This window comes from Protopterus annectens, chromosome 2.part0, assembly GCF_019279795.1.
Source record: "Protopterus annectens isolate FY-2018-M chromosome 2.part0, PAN1.0, whole genome shotgun sequence".
Taxonomy (NCBI): domain Eukaryota; kingdom Metazoa; phylum Chordata; order Ceratodontiformes; family Protopteridae; genus Protopterus; species Protopterus annectens.
The window spans coordinates 1,719,744,709-1,719,765,723 of NC_056728.1; the positions used below are offsets into that span (position 1 = coordinate 1,719,744,709).

Consider the following 21,015-nt stretch of genomic DNA (forward strand, 5'->3'; position numbering starts at 1 on the left):
ATGGGATACTTACCTGTACTACTTGTGTAGTCTCTGTAGAAATATCAGCAGCTGTCTGTGCTTCACTAAATGCTCTGTGATGTTCTGTCTCATAGTGTTTCTCAAGTGTCTGCTGAGTGGTGAACAACTCCCCACAGACTTCACAGCCATAAGTGCTGTCAGACTCACTAAAGTGATCTGTATTGATATGGTGCTGTAGGGCCCCAAGGTACCGAAATGAGGCTGAACAATACATACAGCGAAAGGGTTGAGAACCTGCAAAGACAGAATTACATAGTTTTAGCTTACTACATAATAACATACGATTTTAGTAAATCAAGCAACCATTTTCTAACAATTCAACTGACATACAAGAATATGGATCCCTGAGTGTTCCTCTGGATCCACCCAGACAATAGACCGGTCTTAGTCACTGGATTATATGTTACATTAATTTCTCTCAAACGTGAATCTTGTCTGATGAACTGCACTTTTCATTTTTACATATTTTTCAGACTTTTCTATTGTGTGGCTCTGTTACTGTGGACAAATAACTAGAAGTAGTAGACTTTGTATTAATCTGATACAGAATAATAAAACCATTTCAATGAAACTCCTCAAAAAGATTTATTTTCGAGCAATACCACTTTTGGTGAGTTCAAATATTTTATTACACAGCATGAGAACTGTCTTTTTAAACTGTTCTTCTGTATATTTTATTTAATTAATGTCTCTGGTACAGGTAAAACTAGAAAAAGCTAGTAATGTTATTCAGTGCAATGGTTTCAAAATGAGCTTAAACTACTTCTGTATGGTTTAAGACACAAGTCCAATGCATGCAAATAAGACTTTGTACATAGATATGCATTATATGAATTGCATGATACCAGTTTGGGAAGCATTTCTTAGTGATACAAATAAGCAACACAGCTTCCTTTAATGTACTCTTCTGAGAAGCAGTTTCTTTAGACTTTAGAATAAGTTTTTTACACTTTTACTATCTGACAACAAAATGGTGTACTTAAAAAAACAAAGCTATCAGTCAGAAATTTAACAGCATTGTGATAACGTTAACTTAAGGCTTATGTGAAACAAACAACATTTTATCAGCAGTTCAAGAATTGCATCAGTTGACACAGCTACTGCTCACCAACACTACAAAATGAAGAAACAAAAATGGTTATTTTTCTCAAGGAAACAAGAACATACTGTAACTGTACTTCAAGATGTGGATACTAGTACTAGAAGACATTACTCTGACCTATAGATTTTTCCCCTCTAATCAGTACTAGAACTGACAACAAATACTTGGCACCACAAAATATTCAGAAATAAACAGTATGAGATGATGTGGACAACCTGAACACACTGAAGGATCAGCTGCAGTACATTTCTTCTCTCAAAATTTTTTTATTAATGAAGTTAATAACCATAAGTATGATTTTTACATGATTAAATAAAAACAAATATTACAATGAATGATGTAAATAACAAATTCAACTATATACAAGGTGTCTACACATTTAAGAAGAATGTTATTTATAATCTCCTTATTAATTGTTGTTTCAGTTTATGTTTCTTTACTAATTACTTGTTATTTGTTTGTTTAACAGTTTCTTGAGTTTAAGCTATGACTTAAGTGCTGATGCTGTTCTGGTGGTTCTTCCTTTGATCGATAATATCTCTAGCTGACAAGCTTCGGTTGCAATATTCAGAAATTCTTTCACTGAGGGAGTGGAGATGTTTTTCCAGTAACTGGCTTTACTCATACCAAAACAATATTTAAAATAATTCAATGCACTGATGCTCAAATTTCTATGGCATTCCTACAAACCCAGACAAGCACTTAATCATCACTTAAGAACTTGGACATATGGAGGAATAGATCTGCCTAACAAAGAATTATATTCGCTCTCTAGTGTTATAAAGACTATTATTTGTTGGACAAACAGAAACTACGAGGCTAAATGGAAGGACATACATGAAAGTATCTATATAAAAAGCAATAACATAAAATATGAGTACCACAATAATATAATCAACAATTTTCTTTGGATTTTAAAATATTTTGTTTTAGATCATCAAAACTTAATAATAAATTCACACATTATTACATCAACAATGAAAAATTTCAGAAATATTATATATAAAGATCTGGAACACAAAGCATGGTTGTTTTGGATATTTCCTATAGCATTTACACAAAACAATATTAGCACATTTAATACATAAATAATGAACGCTTTCAAAGACAATGAATATGTTGGTATCAATTTATGAATAAAGAAAAGTTTAATACCTCACAATATATTATGAATAAATTTAACTTACAGAATGAGATGTGGCTGGAAATGCAAAACTGTAGGTTTTATATTGTGGAAAAAATAAACTTGCTGCATGCCTCATTTAAAAAAGATATACCTAAATTTGTAGACGTTTTTATATTACTGATATACCAAGATATTACAGAAAAAGGACTACTATCTAAACTACACAAGATCAATAACATTAAGACAAATGCATGTAAAGATAACTATTGGAATTATTTTAGAACTATTAATACCTATTACCCTAGTAGTAGTGAAAAAACATGATGCTTTCTTCTACAGCGCAAACTACAATGTCTTTGAAATGGAAATTCTTTTCTTGGAAATTTCTTCATAAAACTTTTATTACTTCACACAAGGTTGAATTTATGTTTAATAAGATAACTAAATGTTGGAGATGTGGATTAGAACTTAAAGCAGACTGGCTGCATATGATTTATGGCTGCAATATAGTTAATACATTTTGGAAAGATGTTAACTTATTCTTACAGGCATTATTCACTGAAAACTTTACACTGAATAAATCTTTAATACTTTTCAACACACCAATTCCGCCATGTGTCAAGAAAAATGAATACCCTCCTCTTTGGAGCCTTTTGACCTTTGTGAAAAAAGTAATTAGAAGAAACTGCAGAACATTTCTTAAATGGACTATTACTTTCAGGCTCCAAGAATGATTTCTATTCATCTATTAAAACACACAAATGTCTAGAAAATCATTTATAAAAGCATGGAAAGTAATCATATATCTTTTGTCCTTTTCTGAAAATTATTTAAACTAACTAGTCAAAACTTCCACTTTACTTTAAAAGGACAATTTAATTCAACTGTAAACACTTTACAAGTCAGCTCTCACATGAAGATGAAAACAGTGGCCATTTAATAAAAGCAGAACAAATTAAGTATATAGCATGTCTGGTATTATTTCTTTCCAATGAAGCAAATATCTCCAATGAACACCTTTCATTGTTACAAAAAGAAAATATTACCTTAAATGGACATCAAGACAAAAAGGACCATGTATGAAAGCAATGGGTGCTCACTGTAACATTGGATCTGTGAGTGCAGCTCTAGTTGCAAGAACAAACACGACCGATGCAGGAGATAAAAACAATTAGACAAATAAAATGTTCACATTTAGCAATCATTTAGCAAGACACTGAGAAATTTAACCATCTACTGTTACAGGTGAGTAGGACTTAAGCAACTATACTATGTTCATCATTCCCACTGCCTCAGTGGCATTTTGGATAGATTCCCAAAGCTTATCCTACCTGGGAGGTGGAAAGATAAGAATCCAGGAACCCCTGGAAAATGGTCCTAGCAAAGCCTCCACTGGATCTTGAAAAGGAATCCAGCTTGTAGTGCTTTGTGAAGGTATGAAAACAGGACCAGGATATTGCCTCTAGAATGCCTCTACAGTCCACCCCTTTCCAATAAACCATCAAAGAGGATAAGGCCCTAGTCAAGTAAGTCTTAACTTTGGCTGGAAGAGATTTACCATGGTGGAAGTAACAGAAAACAGTAGCAGAGGACAACCATCATGCAATAGTTTGCCTAGAGACAGATTGAACTTCCTCCATACAGGAGACAAACAGTTGTTCAGAATTACTAAAGGGCTTTGTTCTGTCAGTGTAGTACCTGAACTGGATGTGTGCATCCAAAGTATGTAGAATCCCCCCCCCCCCTTTTTGGATCAGAATAGAATACTGACAGATTTATGGATTGATTCAAGGTAAATTCAGAAATATCTTTAGGCAGGAATGATGGATTAGTATATAACAAAACTCTGTCCTTGTAAAAAAATCTGATAGGATAGGCCCACCATACTATCTTACAACTCCAAGACTCGCCTCGCAGATGTCACAGCAACGAATAATACAGTCTTCCAAGAAATGAACCATAAATTAGCCTGAGAGGCAGGTTCAAAAACGACTAAGGCCAATCTTTCAAGAACAAAGTTGAGATCCCAGAGAGGAAGAATTTGCTTTCTTCAAGTGGGACTCATGTGCAACACTCCTTTCATAAACTATTGGTCTACAAAAAAGAGATGAAAGGGGGAGGTCCATGGGCAGAGAAGCAGAGATGCCTGCAAGACGCACTTTGACAGAAGCATATGACAATCCAGCTCTAAGTAGCTCACACTAATATTTCAAAACCAGAGGGGGTCAAAACTCTTCGGAATCTTTGTTATCGGTTATGCTCCACACAGAAAATCTCTTCTTCCTGTAAATGTAGGATTTTCAAGTTGCATGTTTTCTTGCCTCCTTATATGCCTTCTACACATCCTCATAGAACAAATGCCTAAAAGGTATCAAAACAAAATCATCCAGGCTCTCATTTGCAATTGCTGCAAGCTGTGGTGTACTATTTGTCCCCGATGCTGTATGAGTAGATCCAGTCTGTGAGGAAACATGAGGTATTTTCCCTTGGCTATTTCTGTTAAAATAGAGAACCTGGTTTGACTGGACCAAAAGTGGGTTGCCAGAAAGATTTTTAGTACTTCTTTCTGGATCTTTAGAAGTAAACTGGGAATCACTGGAAAGGGTGGAACTGCATTCAGAAACATTTTGGGCCATGTGAATGACAGAACATCTGTCTTCCAGTCACAGCTGCAAGGGTGTCTTCAACAGAATTTTTCAATTGTCAGTTTTGAAAGGAGACAGGCAGATCTAATTGAGGTAGTCACCATATCTGGATCAAGTCCTGTAAAACCTCTACATTGAGCTTACACTCATGAAGGTTTGTCCAGGATCTATTTAGTCTGTCTGCCACTGTGTTTTGCTCTGACAGAATGTATAGGACCTGAAGAATCAGAATACTGTAAAGCCAGATCCAAGGCCATTACTGCCAACAGGCAAAGGAGGTATGACCTTGAACCTCCTTGTTTGTTCAGACACTACATCATGGTGGTGCTGTCCGTGGCCACTAGAAGAGGACCCAGAGTCCATAAGCGGTGAAGAACTTTAAGACATGACTCACTACCAACATATCTTTTACTTTTATGCACTTTGGTATATCCTGAGACTGACCCATAAGCCTTGCACTTTAACTCCCATGGACACTGCTCTTCATGCAAAATTTGAAAAGTCCATCTGGACAGACTGGACTGGTGTCCGAGGACAGAACGTGAATCATGGATTCAGAAAAAAGGTTGATCCCTCACCACTGCAGTTCCTGTTACACAAATCCCAGTAACAGTATCTGGAAATTCAAGGGAAGAAAGTGCCGGGTGCAACAATTCTTCAAGTGCCATTGAATTTTTTCATGTGTAGTCTGACTAGTGGTATCATGAGAATCATTGCTGCCATGAGGCCTAGAATTTTTAGGAACTCTTATGCTGAGGCTATGCCTAGAAGAGAGAAATCCAATAGAATGCCCTTATAAGTCAGAACTTTGATTTCTGGCAGTCAGGCCATCATTTTACTTATGTCTATCCAGCACCACAGGACAAAAATTTATTGAGAGGGTGTGAAGAAGGACTTTTGAAGGTTCATTTTGAAGACCATTTGGGAAAGGAAGGAAGGGTGTGATCTTGTTTAAGGACACCAAGCACCTGGATACAGAATCTACACAAATCAAGTCATATAAAGAAGGAAAATGTAGTTATGTAGGGTTCTGGAACAGGCAACCATTGGAGCCAGACACTTTGTAAAGACCTGAGGTGCAGGAAATAGCCCAAAAGGTAATGCAGACAACTGATAATGTAAGCCAGACACAGCAAACCTCAGAAATGTCTTGAAATTGGGAGGAATACGAATTTGATAGTAAGTGTCCTTGATATCTAGAATAACCATGAAACAGTGGTCTAGGAGCAACAGAACTAACTGCAAGGTGAGCATTCTGAATTTTGAAACTTTTCAAAGGTGTTTAGAAAGGACAATCTATGGTGGGTCCCCAAGAGTGCTCCTTTTTTGGTACCCAAAATATTCTGGAGTAAAATATTTTGCCTTTGTTCATCACAGGCACTGCTTTTACTATGTGATGGAGCACTGGAGGAAACAGCTCTGTCTAGTTTGGTGGGTGTGGGAGGAATTCCCTGAACGGGGAAGATTTTCTATCCATAGCCATTGTCTGAGACAAGTTGTGGTCAAGTTGCAGGGTTGAGAGAGAGCTTGGGGGAAGGAGGAAGAGAAGGAAGGGTAGGAGGGGGTACAGGAGCTCTGTAAATTGGCAAAGTCTTTCCTTTGCAGGGGGAAGGTTGATCCTTTTTTCAGAAAGGAGCCCCCTCTTTTTTGGTTTTGAAGACTTATCCTCCTGCCCCTTTGTTTTGGATCCATGATTTATGCTTGGCTGGGAATTTTGTTTGTTCTACCCCTTGAAGAAAAATACCTCCTTAGCGAAAAATTGGGTATATGAACATCCTAGATATCCCATGCATTATTTGCCTTATTCATCCCACTATTTGACAAACTGTGTGACAGATGTCCCAAAACACCAATTCAAAACTTAAAGGTGCATTCAAAATCTTAGCTTTTAAATCATCAGAGAAGTTCTGATTATGTCAACAAGCATACTGCCTTAATACAACAGAAAAAGCAGCATTTCTCAAGACTGTAACTGCATATTCGAACACACCTGTCAAAGCACATTTCAAAACCTGAGTCCAATTAAAAACAATTTAATTCATATAAGACTTCTGCTCTGCAGGTAAGGATGCAGCAAAATCCTTCAAAATATACTCACACTGTAAAATAAATTTCCACATATAGCCTTGATAATGTAATATTCTAAAGGCTAGATTACTAGAAAGAGGTATCTTTTTGCCCTGAAGATTTAACTATTCACCCTCTTTATCATGGAGTGTTGGATTAGATGAGAAAAGAAACCTGTCACATCTAAGAAGACCCTACATTTTCTCTGAGCATTTTTAGGGAATGTTGGAATAGATAGTGGTGTCATACAGGCATCTTTAAAAGCATCTTCCAAGGCTGGTAAGGGTGGGGACCACAGAATTCAATATCTCATCCATGTGGGTTTAAACGAAAAGAGACATTATGGATCTCTCTGACTTATGTGTCACAGACAGGTATGTGCCTTGCATTGAGCAGCATTCTACCTTCACCAGGAATGATGTCACAGTATGAACAGAAAATGACTGATTTTAATAATTGGCTTTGTTTCAGGTATCACTCCAGGGGGATCCAATATCTACCTACCAGCATGGAAGGACATGGTTAACAGACCATGTTGCTTTGCCAAGGATGGTCTGCACCTATCACCCATGGACTTTTGGCTCAAACTTTATTCACCTCCTTAGAGCCTTTTTTAGGTAATGACAAAATGACAAAACTGCCAACATAGCAAAAAAACAAACAAAAAAAAACTCAAAGCAACCTTAAGGTGATGATGCTCAATGCTAGAAGCCTAAATAAGAAACTCCACAACATTCAAGCTCTCCACATTCTGAAGAATGTAGACATCTGTGCTGCTACAGAGACTTGGTTCAAAGCTGCAGACAGTACTCCAGCAGCACAAGACTACAGTGCCTTACACACGTAGACCAACAGCAGCACAGACGAGGGCTAAAGCTGAAGGTGTCTCAATCTATATTAGCAACAAATACAACTCCAGGCTGGTTAAACAGGAAGATGCCCTGGAGTTCAATTGGACCACAAAGCTGTCTCCCTTGAAATAACAACAAACCAGGAAAACCGGATTAAACCTGTAACAGTTAGGAGCTATTCTAAAACAAACTACATCCTATTAAGTGACAGTTTGCAAAAATTCATAACTCTCCCTAATCCTGAGAACACAGCTACCTGTGCAGAATTACTCAAAGAACCCCTGCACAAACATGTAAATGGCTGCATTGAGGCTGCCATACCTACCAGATGTAAGCCCAAATCTAACACCAAAAACAGAACCTACTTCCCAGACTAAGGACAATCACAAGGCCTTCTTCAGCTATGTTAGAAACCTTAAAGGTAACACTCAGCATAGGTGAGAACTGGTTGTAAATGGCACAACCTTCACCGATCATGGTGACATAGCAAATCTACTGGCTGATAAATTTAGCTCTAACTTCACCCCCCCACTCCCCCCACGTGAAATCCCTTCTAACATATCCCCCAACTATCAACAGGGAACAGGTCCTGGCAAAGCTTACTAAGGCCAAAAACACTACTTCAGCATTCCCTCAGAATATCCTCAGTTGACTGCTAAATAGCCTAAAACATAGGTTCACAGCTTCATAGAGTAGTACTAGGCTAACTGCCCTTCGGGGCTATTTTAAGCCTAGACAATTACCCCATGTGAGAATCAAACCATGCACTTTGTGTCTGCAGGGTAGACACTTTACCCATTATGACAGCCTCCTTGCAGGCCCACCTGAAGCACTCTTCAGCTACAGCCTCAAAAAACATGTCAGGAGAATGGAGGGCCACAACGGTCATCCCTCTTTATAAGGGCGGACCATCAACTGACTCCGGGAACTCCAGACCGATCAATCTGAAAAGTTTAATATGCAAAGTAATGGAATTAATTATTTATTTATTGACATTTGATTACCGGGAAAGATTATTTGGGTAGAAGCCCATTTTCAGTGGAGGCCTGGGGCAAAAAGCTCCAATTTATTACAAAACATTTTAAGAGCAATAATTTTACAATCTTCAAAAATAAAACAAAATATCTGCAATTTAAATAATTATAACAAATTAGTAATAATATAAAAACATTGGTTAAGAATCGATACAAGTTATATGACAATCATTTAATATTTATAGAACTTTTAGACAGTTTGTAGAGAAATTAAAGGTAAGTCAGTTTAATATAAACAGGAATTACAATATGAAGTGAGGGAAAACAGGCATATGGTATATTTAGAGAGAAAGTCTGGGAAGAGAATTTGATTGAAGTAAGGAAGTAAGTGAAGAAGGGAGAGTAAGGAGGTATAAGGAATGAAAAGGTACTTGTTCACATTTAGGAATATAGTTTATCTTAGTTTTGAGCAAGACCAGAGCCAGATTTTACCTAAGAAGTCTTTCAGAATGGTTTTGAAAGATGGGAGGAAGGGTATTGACCTGCTGGATAAAGGTACTGAGTTACAGGCCTTTGCAACCTTGTACTAGCACAGGCAATGCTAAGCAGATATGACAGGTTTGTAGACAGACAAGGGTTTTTGGTCACTGGATTGCAATGACTTACTGGGAACACAGCTGTGTAGAATGTTTTTTAGTGCTGGACAGGCAGATGGATGCTGGATAATTTTATAGGTGGTAAGAAGCCTTTTGCATGTTAGTGGATGGCGCAGTTCTAACCAATTTAGGCTATTTAGTGCTATACAGTGGTGTGTTCTGAAAGGGGTATTTTGTTATAGCACTGTTCAAGTTTTAATTTTTGTGAATGTGGAGCCTGGAGGTTAATAAGTATAGGAGAGCCATAAAGAACTGTGGGAAGGAGAAAAGTAGTGGCAAGTGTAGTTTTAATTGCATCAGTGAGAAAGTTTTTGGCTCTGTAAAGCATCCCTAGTTTTTCATGAGTTTTTCTTATGCGATTTTGTATATGCACGTCAAATGTAACCTTATCCACTATCACCCATAATAATTTGTTATAAGAGGTGAGTTCAGTGGTTGTATTATCAAGGGAACACTTTAAAATTAGTTTTTTTTCATGAGAGAGGGATCTGGGGAAAAAAGTAGTAGTTTGGTCTTTTTTGGGTTGAGCATGAGTTGTGAGTTACAAAACCATGTTTTAGTGGCTGTTAAACCTTCCTGAGTAATTTCTGGAGGTGTACCATGTTTTCAGATGTACAAATGAGAGTGAAATCATTGTATTAGGTAGCCTGTTCTATGGATGTATAGATGGTGTTGGTGAAAATGTTAAATAGGAGGGGACCTAAGACAGAGCTTTGTGGTACACTTAGGAGAGAATATGGAGTGCCATTTTACTGACTGATACCCACTGGAGAGGTAGCTTTTGAACCACAGAAGGGTGGGCTAAGAGAGACTTAGGACATTTGAAGCAGAAGGTTGTTGTGACAAACTCCTTTGAAGGCTTTAGACAAGTCTAGAAATAAAGAAGAGACTAGCTCACCGTTATCTATAGCTTTATTGGCAATATCTATGTAAGTTAGATGGGCAGTGCTAGTACTATGGGAAGGATGGAAGCCATGTTGTGTAGGGGATAGGAGTTCTTCCTCCAGGAGATAGTCTAGCAATTGTTTTTAATTATATTTTTCAAGTATTTTGGTGAGAGGAAATAAGATTGCTATAGGTCTAAAGTTATTAACATTAGCTTAATAAGCCAAAGAAAAACTACCACCAACTTCCCAGAGCAGCAGAGTACAACAAAAATAAATGCAAATAATACAAGAACATTGATGGACCCAAGGAAGGCACGACTCTCCAGATTAAAAACATAATTTATTGTAGGTCATTAGCACTTTTGCAACTACTACTGCTTCATCAGATAACAAACACAATGAACCAAAACTGTTTTTTAAATAGAGAAGTGAAACGGTGTTAAGTCACATGACCACAAAATTTAAAGAAACACAGCTAAAATATATGCTATCTAAACAGCACATAAAAACATGTACATATAAATGCAACATAAAAACTATATAAAAATTATATAAAACTTCCTATAAGCAAGTAAAAATACTGATTTAGCTAACAAGAAAACAAACATATATAATTGCAGATGCAAAGGCAAATTCTGTCATCTGGCTAGTGGTCTTGACTTCAGTGTAGGTTTAATGGGTACAAACTCATCTCAACCCATGCCCAAAATCTCCCCTTAGCCTGATAATCTATTTAGTTTCCATCTGTTCTGTTTGATTCCCTACCAATAACAAGAAATTTGAATCTGTGCCTAGAAGTTGCTAGACGCTACTCCCAGATTTCTTTTTAGAAATATGAAATTATTGAAATGGCAGCTTTGTTACCCCACCAGGGATTCTGTGCAGCATAGAAATAAAGTTACGATTCCCTGTGGTACGTGTTCAATGTGCTCATACATTGATAGTGCAAAATTTACACATCCAGACCAAAAAAGGGATTATGAGTTTCATATATTTGCTACTTGCAGTACGGAACATGTTGTTTATTTAGTCCACTGTAAGGAATGTTCCAAATTTTATATAGGAAAGACTGACGGGGCTTTAAGAGAGAGAATAAAGGAGCATGTTTTTTATATACAAAAGGGAAGCACAACTAGTGTTTTGTCAAAACATGTACTGGCTACTGATTCTAGGCACACATTCAAATTCTTGTTATTGGTAGGCGGAGCATAGATGGCCAACTGATAGTAGCAGTTTTTCAGAGCTCCATGAAACTAGTATAAAAAACAGGAAATAACTTATTTTATTTTAGCAAAAATACTTAGAATTGATAGATGAAAGTATAAATTATATTATCAGTAACTTTGGTGAACTTAGGAAAGTTTTTTTCCTGTTAAATTATAAAGCAGAATATATCATTTGTGGAGATGAGTACTTCGAAGACTACTCATTCTGACATAGCTTTAAAAAAAGAAATGCAGCTTGTGACATCTGCTCTATAAGAACTCTCACTAAAAATGGATGATTTTAAGGAGAATTTACAAAAACTCAAGGAAAATTGTCAGAAACAAACATATTATCTCAAGGAACTTATACAGCAGCATCAATCCAGAATAACACACTTAGAAGCATCCCTGAATGATCTTGATGGAAGACTGAAGGAAGAAGAAAGCCAGAAAGATTTTCTCATCAAGCAAAACATTTGGCTTCTCAATAAAGTGGATGACCTGGAAAACAGAGAGAGAAGGTCAAATATAAAGATTTTTGGCATCCCTGAGAGAGCTGAAGGAGAATATATCATTTCTTTCCTGAACACCTGGATTCCAGAGATTTTAGATTTAAAGAAGGGTCTGTCCTTTGGTATTGAAAGGGCTCATACAGCTTTTGGAAAGCCAGTGTCAACATCCTCCTCTACTCCTCCCAGATAAATAGTCATAAAGTTTCTATCTTATTTGGACAAGGAGTTGGTCCTAAATTTGCCTACAGAAAAAGTCCATTAAAATGTAATCAAAACCCAATTATATTTGATAATGACTATTCTACCAGGGTTTTGGAACAGAGGAAATAAGCTTGGCCATTCATAAAAACTGTTAAAGCAGAATAACATAAAAACTCAGCTTGTCTTTCCTGCCAGAATAAAAATTCTATATCAGAATGAAGTGAGATCATTTAACGCCCTAGAGGAAGGCACTGCCTTTATTAAAAACAATAACATTATTTTCCTTACCTGAAGATATGCAATGGGCATCTGCATCTCTGAATAGAGTTACTGATAAATCTTCTTGGACCGATGTTAAAAAGAAAAAACAAAAAACTGAGTCAAAGACTGCTGTTCCCACTAAATCTGTCAAAGCATCTACTGCAACTGGATTAATTTGTTTTATACTTGCTAAATTTGCAAGTAAGGTATGTCATGACAATATTTTTCTTAATGATTTCTTTCTCTTTTTGCTTTTTCATTTGTTCATATACAAATTAAATAACTGTTTATGCTTTTAGTATATTAGTATAATATTACTGGTTTATTGAGTGATATAACTGAACAGTAAGCTATCTTTGCTTTTATGACCTTAAGATGACATGCTTTATTTCAAATAATATATAGCCCTTTCCCTGCTAAATGCTCTTCTGAGTTATTACACAGGCATAGTCACTGCTTAGATTATTTATCAAAACTGTTTTGGATACATGGGATAACAGGGCATTTCTATGATTTAGTATATATTAACTAGTTTCTTTACTATTTATAACTTCTGATTGTTTCAGAATATATATTGGTACCTGTGTGAACAAAAAGCTGTTTACCAGCTTTTGACAGAAATTGGGTCTCTCTGACAGTTATATGCTTGTATGTTTTATGGCACAAGGTTTTTAAATGGTTACAAGTTATGTTTCCTGTAGAGTTTAATGTAAAGTACTGTTTTCTCTCTCATTGGCATTGAATGTTATTTTAGTGTTTGGAAGTATCTGACAGTTAAACTTTGCATTTGTTGCTGTAAATAAGCAAACTTTGTGATACAGTTAAAGTGAGGTCAGGAAACTGTACTGTGTAGCGTGCTGGGCGGGAAAATGTCAGTTTGAAATTTAAGAAGTGAAGCTTTCTTACTTAGCTTGTGACATCATGCGTTCTATGCATGCAGATCAGATTACATTACATCTAATGTGTATATGCAAGCCTAATTGTGAATGTCAAGTCTCTGACTGGATAATATAGCATAGTAGGCTTATTTTACAAGAAATATGAGCTACACAGTCTGCAAACATATTCATGGTTCCCCTTTTATAATAGTGACTATATTTTGTGATCAAATATATACAAAAATGCTATTTTTTCTTGTAAACAGTTAATTATAGCCACTATTTCTAGTGAATATACTGGAGTTTTGGTACTTTTTCATTAATGGAGCAACAGCTTTCTGGGCCTGGATTTGCATTAACGGAAAAGAACCAATATGTAATATACGTAAAATGATTAATTTTGTTTGTGATGTCAGAAACAGGTCAGTTATCCTGGTGAAATGTGTTAAAAGCAAATGCACACATTTCCAGACCCAAATAACTTTCCCCAAAACGTGTTAAACTGGTCCTTATACCATTATTCCTCAACAGAAGACTTTACAGGGCATTTGAAATGTCCACTACCCTAGCACCTGGGCGAGCAGATGGGTCTCTTCACTTTGTCCTCTCTGCATGGGAGTATGCAAAACTCCTTAAGATGGAAATGTGCTGTCATTTCCTCCCAAAACTTCCTGAATGTGAAATTTTGCAGGTAAAAGAAAGAATTCAATCTGCCCTTTGTTTCAAATGTAAAAGCAATATACAACCCTTAACTTCTGTTTTCCCTACTCTGTGTATGCTAACACCATTACAAACACACACACACCACATTAGTGTCTTCCATATAGAGGTTTACACACAGTTTTCCTTGTGCACTTTTAAAAGTTGACTCTGTACTTTTACGCATTTGGCATCCTCCAGCAATGCATATAACTGAAGTCATGTACAGTGTTTAGGCTCAAATGTTTACAGCACCAGCCCTGTCATCTTGTGGGAAGCACACTTCCTGATACTTGGCTAAAAAAAGTACAGTTTTCAATGTTTTTCCTAAATTGCAACAGGTTGCAGATGAAAAGTGAAGCAATGCACTTTATGCAGTTAAGCAATTACATGAAAAGGACCATCAAAAATGGCTGAAGTTAATTTGATTAAAACCTACTACAAATAATTGTGTGATTTTATACATTCAATGGCGTGACATTGTTTCAATGACTTTTCTCCCAGAATGTCCTGAATGATTTTTGCATCATATTTTAGTCTGTTCCTCATAAAATTTTATGGCTTTCTGGCAAATCAGTGAGGACTGAACTCACTAAATAATGACATATATTTGAGTTTCAGTCTACATATATTTATGAAAAATGGGTACTTTTCCGTTAATGCAAATCTAGGCCCAGAAAGCTGTTGCCCCATTAATGGAAAAGTACCTGAGTTTTTTTATAAATAGATCTTTATAAATAACTTTCTTATGCAGTTAGCAAGTGTTTAGTATAGGCTTATACATTTACAAGAAAGGCTTATGACTAATGGTAATAACTGTAAGGATACTCAAACACCATACTAAATTCTAGCAAATATATGTATGAATAATTTTGATTGAACTATAATTACTTTGTATTTAATATGTTGATTTCCTTATTGTATCCTAGATATTATTTATATTTCAGATGTCATGTTTTCAGTTATTATAAAGTCATGTTTTTAAGAGCTCAGTAATATCTATGACTTGTGATAACACAACAAACAAGTTATGAGTTTCAGTATTACCCTATTACTATGGTAGACATTTACATCCATCTCTATCTTAATGTTTTCTTTGAGTCATTCACTTTTAAGACCTGTTATCCATAGTAAGTTTTATATAAATAACGTTTTTTACTATTTTTTGTCATTTTAACTGATGCCAGTTAATTATTATTGATTTCAGTCAGTTATTTAAACATCTGCTATTTCAGAAGTTTAGGAGTTAATTAAGGACAAATATGTCTTATGGAATATTTCTAAAAATCTATGTTAACATCTTTTCGGAATGACACACACTCACTATGTGCTAACACCCAATTCTCATGAAGTTTTTATTTAGTGGGAGTTTGCCATGCTAAGATTTATTCAGAGGGCAAGTAAATACAAATGCTAAATGATTCTTTGATTTGTTCTGCCATGCTGAAGTTTTTATTAGAACTAATACAGATGACATGCTTAAGTATTTTGGGTAATCATTTAGATTGTTAAATAAAGCTAATGTTTCCTTAGTCTATTAAGCACTAAATTCAGATTATATGTCTCTTGCTTCCTTAGTGAATATCTACTGTATAAATGTTTAATGTTTCTAATAACAGTGTATGTAACTCATCTCTAAAACCTAACTGGAATCAATATCTGATTAGTTGTTTATCACTAGTATTTTTCTCTTAATTTATAATATAGTCTCCATTTTTAACTTTGTTTTCATTGGCTCGAACCAACAAAGGTTGATGGTTGGGAGAGATAGTCTAGCAGATTTAGTTTTGTTTGCTAGACTAGGAATTTATCTCATTCCATGTATAGGGTGTATTAAAGTTTATATCAGAGTGAAATATGCTAGTTTTTTGTTATTTAACTATTTTTCTAGTTTTAAAATGCATGACACAATTGTTTTACTTTTATCTTTCATGGGGAAAGTTATTTGGATTGAGATAAATAGAAATACAACAATTGATATTCTATTGTCTATTCAGGAAGAGTATTATGTATACAGGATTCTATTAATACAAGTTCCTTTATTATTTGTTATCTTAAAATAATTCTGATATGGATTTAACTTTGATATCCTTAAATACTAATGGCTTAAACAACCCATAAAAGAGCCAACCTACTAAGGTATCTTAAACTAAACAAGGCTCAAGTAGTTTTTCTCCAAGAAACACACCTTAAAATAAATGACACATTTATGTGGGACCCTAAGGAATAAACAATACTTGCTCAATCTTCTTATAAAAATAAGACCAGAGTTGCAACAATTCTATAGAAAAAGACTTTCTTAAATCCCCAAATCATTTACAAACATGTAGATAATGATGGACTCATAGCCTTAGTTATACTTAAGTTTAATAATAGAATTTGGACCCTGGTTAATTTATACTGGTTCCCGGGTATGGGGGATGGACTAGCTAAGAAACGCACAGACTTTATTACAACTACATCTAAAGGTAATATTATACTAGGAGGTGATTTCAATTGCATCACAGATATTACAGAAACTACCAATAGGAAATCTCCTAGACAATTGTCCTCAGCCAAACAGTTAAAAAAAATGGACAGAAATGTTTAAATTAAAAGACACCTTTAATGCTTTGGGACCAAATTCTTCACTATTCTCACACCAGGCCTACAGACATGGGACCCAAACTAGAATAGATACAATTTATATATCACAAGATCTTTATTCTAAAATCTTGAATTTTTCAATACAACCTTGTCCCTTTTCAGATCAAAATTCCCTGTTGTTAACAATACACTTGGAATTTAATCAATTAGTTATTACTTCAAGAATTCCTTCATATATCACAAAAATTAAAGACTTTAAATCTTGGATAACTTCTGAACTTCAGCTTTTCTTAGAGATTAATTATAAACCTGAAGCAAACACAATTATGGTTTGGATTCTCTTAAAGCCTATCTATATGGTAAAACCATTCGCTGGTACAAAAATATAATTAAAGAATGGGATTCAGAGTTACAGCAACTCCAAAATCAAATATTATCTCTTAAATCTAATAAAAACTTAATTGCTACAGATAATAATAAGAAAATAGAAGAAGTAAATAAGAAATACAATGAAGTATTATCCAATAAAACGAATTTAGTTATGGAAAAACTGAAATTAAATTCTTATACTACCTCTCCTAAGCATCTTCGTAATGTATCTATGAAAGTTAAGATACAATCAAAAATCAATAACATTGATAGTATCTTTCATGAAGGGAAAATGAAAAAATCTCGGACATAGGGGACATTCTGGAGGCTTTTAATTATCATTATGCAGAGCACCATAAAGATAAAATAAGTACAAATGAATGTGAGAAGTTAGAGAATATAGTTCCCAACATAACAAGAATTCCTGAGGAACTTAAGTTAGATCTACAAAAACTTATTTCTCAAAAGGAAATTATTGATGGGATTAAAGGAAGTAAGTCTAATAAAGCACCTGGAATAGATAGCTTAATTATCAAAATTTATAGATTGCTCCCTTCTTCTATAATCTCTCTCCTTCATAAAACCTTTCTTGAAGTTCAAACATTAGCAAATATTCCTCCTCCTTGGAGATATTTTCTAAATTCCCCTATATTAAAAGAGAATAAGAACCCTAATCACTGCAACTCATACAGAGCAATTTCTTTGTTGAATAATGATTATAAACGAATTATGTCAATTATGGTCAATAGATTGAAAATACCCATATCTAAAATAATTAATGAATTCCAAACTGGTTTCATACATAACAGGCATACACAGGATAATATTAAAAGAGTATTAACTCTGATAGATTACCTCAATAGAGGAAACCATGAAGCACTGATAATAGGTCTAGATATTCAAAAGGCCTTTGACTCCTTAAATTGGGGTTATTTATTTAAAGTCTTACAGTTATTTGATTGTTTCCCCTTTTTTATAACAATGATAAAGAAAATCTATGAAAATAATCTAGCATATGTCAAATTAGGTCCCTTTACTTCCAAAGCAATCCAAATCACGAGAGGTACTAGACAAGGATATCCCATGTCCCCTTATCCTATTTGCTTTGGCCATAGAAATACTTGCCATTTTAATACGTAATAACCCAAAGATAAGAGGTATAAATATATATGACCAATATATTTCTAAAATAATGATGTTTGCTGATGATGTCTTACTTACCATACCCAACTCTAAGGAAGTGTTAGGTGAAGTGGATACAGTAACAACAAATTTCCAAAAAAGTTCAGGACTCTCCAACAAATCTAAATCAAAATAGTTATTATTAAATAAAAAATAACATACAGGTTCCAGTTAATCATATTATTGGAAACCAAGTTTCAACTCTAGACTATTTAGGAATAGTCCTAGGCAAGAATACAGAGGAAACCTTACATCTTAACTATGCTAAAGCCATAGACTTAATCAAGACATTAATAACCAAATGGAATAATTTGTTTATAACATTTGATGATAGGTTACAACTGATAAAAATGGTTTTGTTACCTAAAATATTATATATAGCACAAGCCCTTATACTTCCACCAGGAAAGAAAATCCTTAAAGAAATCACATCAACTCTGATGAAATTCCTGTGGTACCCCAAAAGAAGTAGAGTGGCATATTCTCATCATATCAGAAAATGGGAACAAGGGGGGGTTAAAATTCCCAGAGATTGAAACTTATATAAAGGCATCTATAATTAAAATAGTGATGAATTGGATAAATCCTAGATACTATTTCAATTGGAAACAGTTATACTCCATTATACTAATTAATTAAATTTATCAAATAATGCTTTGGTAACTGGCAAAGATAAGATATGGCACTATTTAAGTTTAAATGTACAGTATAGTTCAACAAAATTAACTAAACTAACACTAATAAACAATATTTCTGATGTGTTTAGAAAATTCATTAACACAAATTTAGATATAAAACTGTGGCATAGATTTTTAATACCATTTACTACTACAAGATATTTCCCTGATAAAACACATAGAGAGATTTTTAGTTTACGGGAAAATAATAACCTATTTTGTTGGTTGCAATGTATTGAAAACCAACAAGCTGTGAATACACAAAGTATATTGTAAGCCTATGGCCTATCCCCTAATGACTGGTTGGTTCTTCAAAGTGTCACATCATACACTAAGGATCTGTGTAGAATAATACATAACTCATCCTTCAAAACTGTACCAAAAATTATAAATTAGATTTCTGGAATTCTATATAATAATATCAATGCTAAGAATGCGTTATCATATCTATATAACACTTCAATTGTCTATAAGACAGCTCCTAAAGATTCTTACTGGCAATACCTAACTAAAGGGTTTGAAGTACCATTATCAATGGAAGATAAAACAAACATTTTATTTTCAGTTAAACTAACTTCATACTCACAATTCTGGAGGATTTTTCATTGGAAATTATTACACAGATCATTTGTGACACCTGAGAAAATCCCAAAAATGAACCCTTCAAACAGCAAGTTATGTTGGAGATGCCATCTGTCCACTAATGTTGACTGGTCTCATATTTTTTATGACTGTATTAATATTAAACCATACTGGAATGAGATTAACAAATTTCTTCAAGCTATTTATACTGATATATATTGTTTTGACAAAGTCTTTAATTTTATTGAATGTTGTTAATAGTAATAATATGAAGAAAGATGACCTGTATTTGTTGTGGACAATGTTAGCAATAGCCAGAAAATGTATAACTAGAAGATGGAACTCTAATGTAGCACCCACAATGGAGGAATCCCTATAATCACTGAAGAAATGCATACTACTGGAGAAAAGAACTAAAGAGTTAAGAACTTTTTCTAAGTCACTGGTTAATAGTCCGTGGAGGAAAGTTTTGAATTTGATTGATACCCTACAGATGGAACCAAACTCTTCCTAACTATGATAGTTTATATATTAACTTATTATTTAACTACAAATGTTTTTATCTGCATCCTTTTTGTCAGGCTGAATGTAAATACTGTAAATAGTTATTGAATGTTATGAATATACTAAATTATTGTGTTATTTCATCAAAATAAAAATCATTTGAGTAAAAAAAAATGTTCTTGTTATTGGTAGAGTCTTTTAGACTATAAGGGGTGGAGATATAAGGAATCAAAAAGAACAGATGGAAGCTAAATGGATTATCAGGCTGAGGGGAGATTTTGGGCATGGGTTGAATGAGTTTGTAGCCATTAAACCTAAACTGAAGTCAAGACCACTACCCAGATGACAGCATTTGCCTTTGCATCTGCAAATAGGTTCATACGTTGGTACTAGGCTATCAGCCCTAGGGCCTATACAAGCCTAGCCATAACAATTCCTTGGCTATTTCTTCCCACAATATTTACTTCCCTGGACCCCTGAATAGCAGGGAGACTAACATGATCCCCGGGGTGAATTTCCTATCTCCCATTCAATCGTCAAGGTTCCTTTTGAAGAGGGCCAAAGAGGCGCTCTACTTGACATGTATGGGCAGTCTATTCCAGAGTCTGGGGAGTCTCTGGGTCAGGAACCTATCTCTCCAGCATGCAATATATGTTTGTTTTCTTGTTAGCTAAATCAGTATTTTTACTTGTTTATAGGAAGTGTTATATAATTTTTATACAGTTTTTATGTTGCATTTATATGTACATATATTCATGTGCTGTTTAGATAGTATAATTTTTAGCTGTGTTTCTATAAATTTTTTGGTCATGTGACTTAACACTGTTTCACTTTTTTATTTAAAAAACAGTTTTGGTTCATTGTGTTTGTTATCTGATGAAGCAGCCGTAGCTGCGAAAGCACTAATGACCTACAATAAATTATTTTTTTAACCTGGAGAGTCGTGCCTTCCTTTGGTCCATCAGTCTTCTTGGAACATTAGATTAATATTTAACTAAGATTATTAATGTTTGATTGCAAAGGTATAAAG

At 34.6% G+C, this 21,015-nt stretch overlaps 1 protein-coding gene across 1 annotated transcript in view; it reads right to left on the reverse strand.

The window, feature by feature from the left end:
* ZBTB40 (zinc finger and BTB domain containing 40) overlaps positions 1-21,015 on the reverse strand; it is a 919,023-nt gene that overhangs the window by 22,525 nt on the left and 875,483 nt on the right. Inside the window, exon 19 of the mRNA XM_044060434.1 lies at positions 14-255. Coding sequence (XP_043916369.1) covers positions 14-255 — 242 coding nt within the window. The remainder of the gene's footprint in view (positions 1-13; positions 256-21,015) is intronic.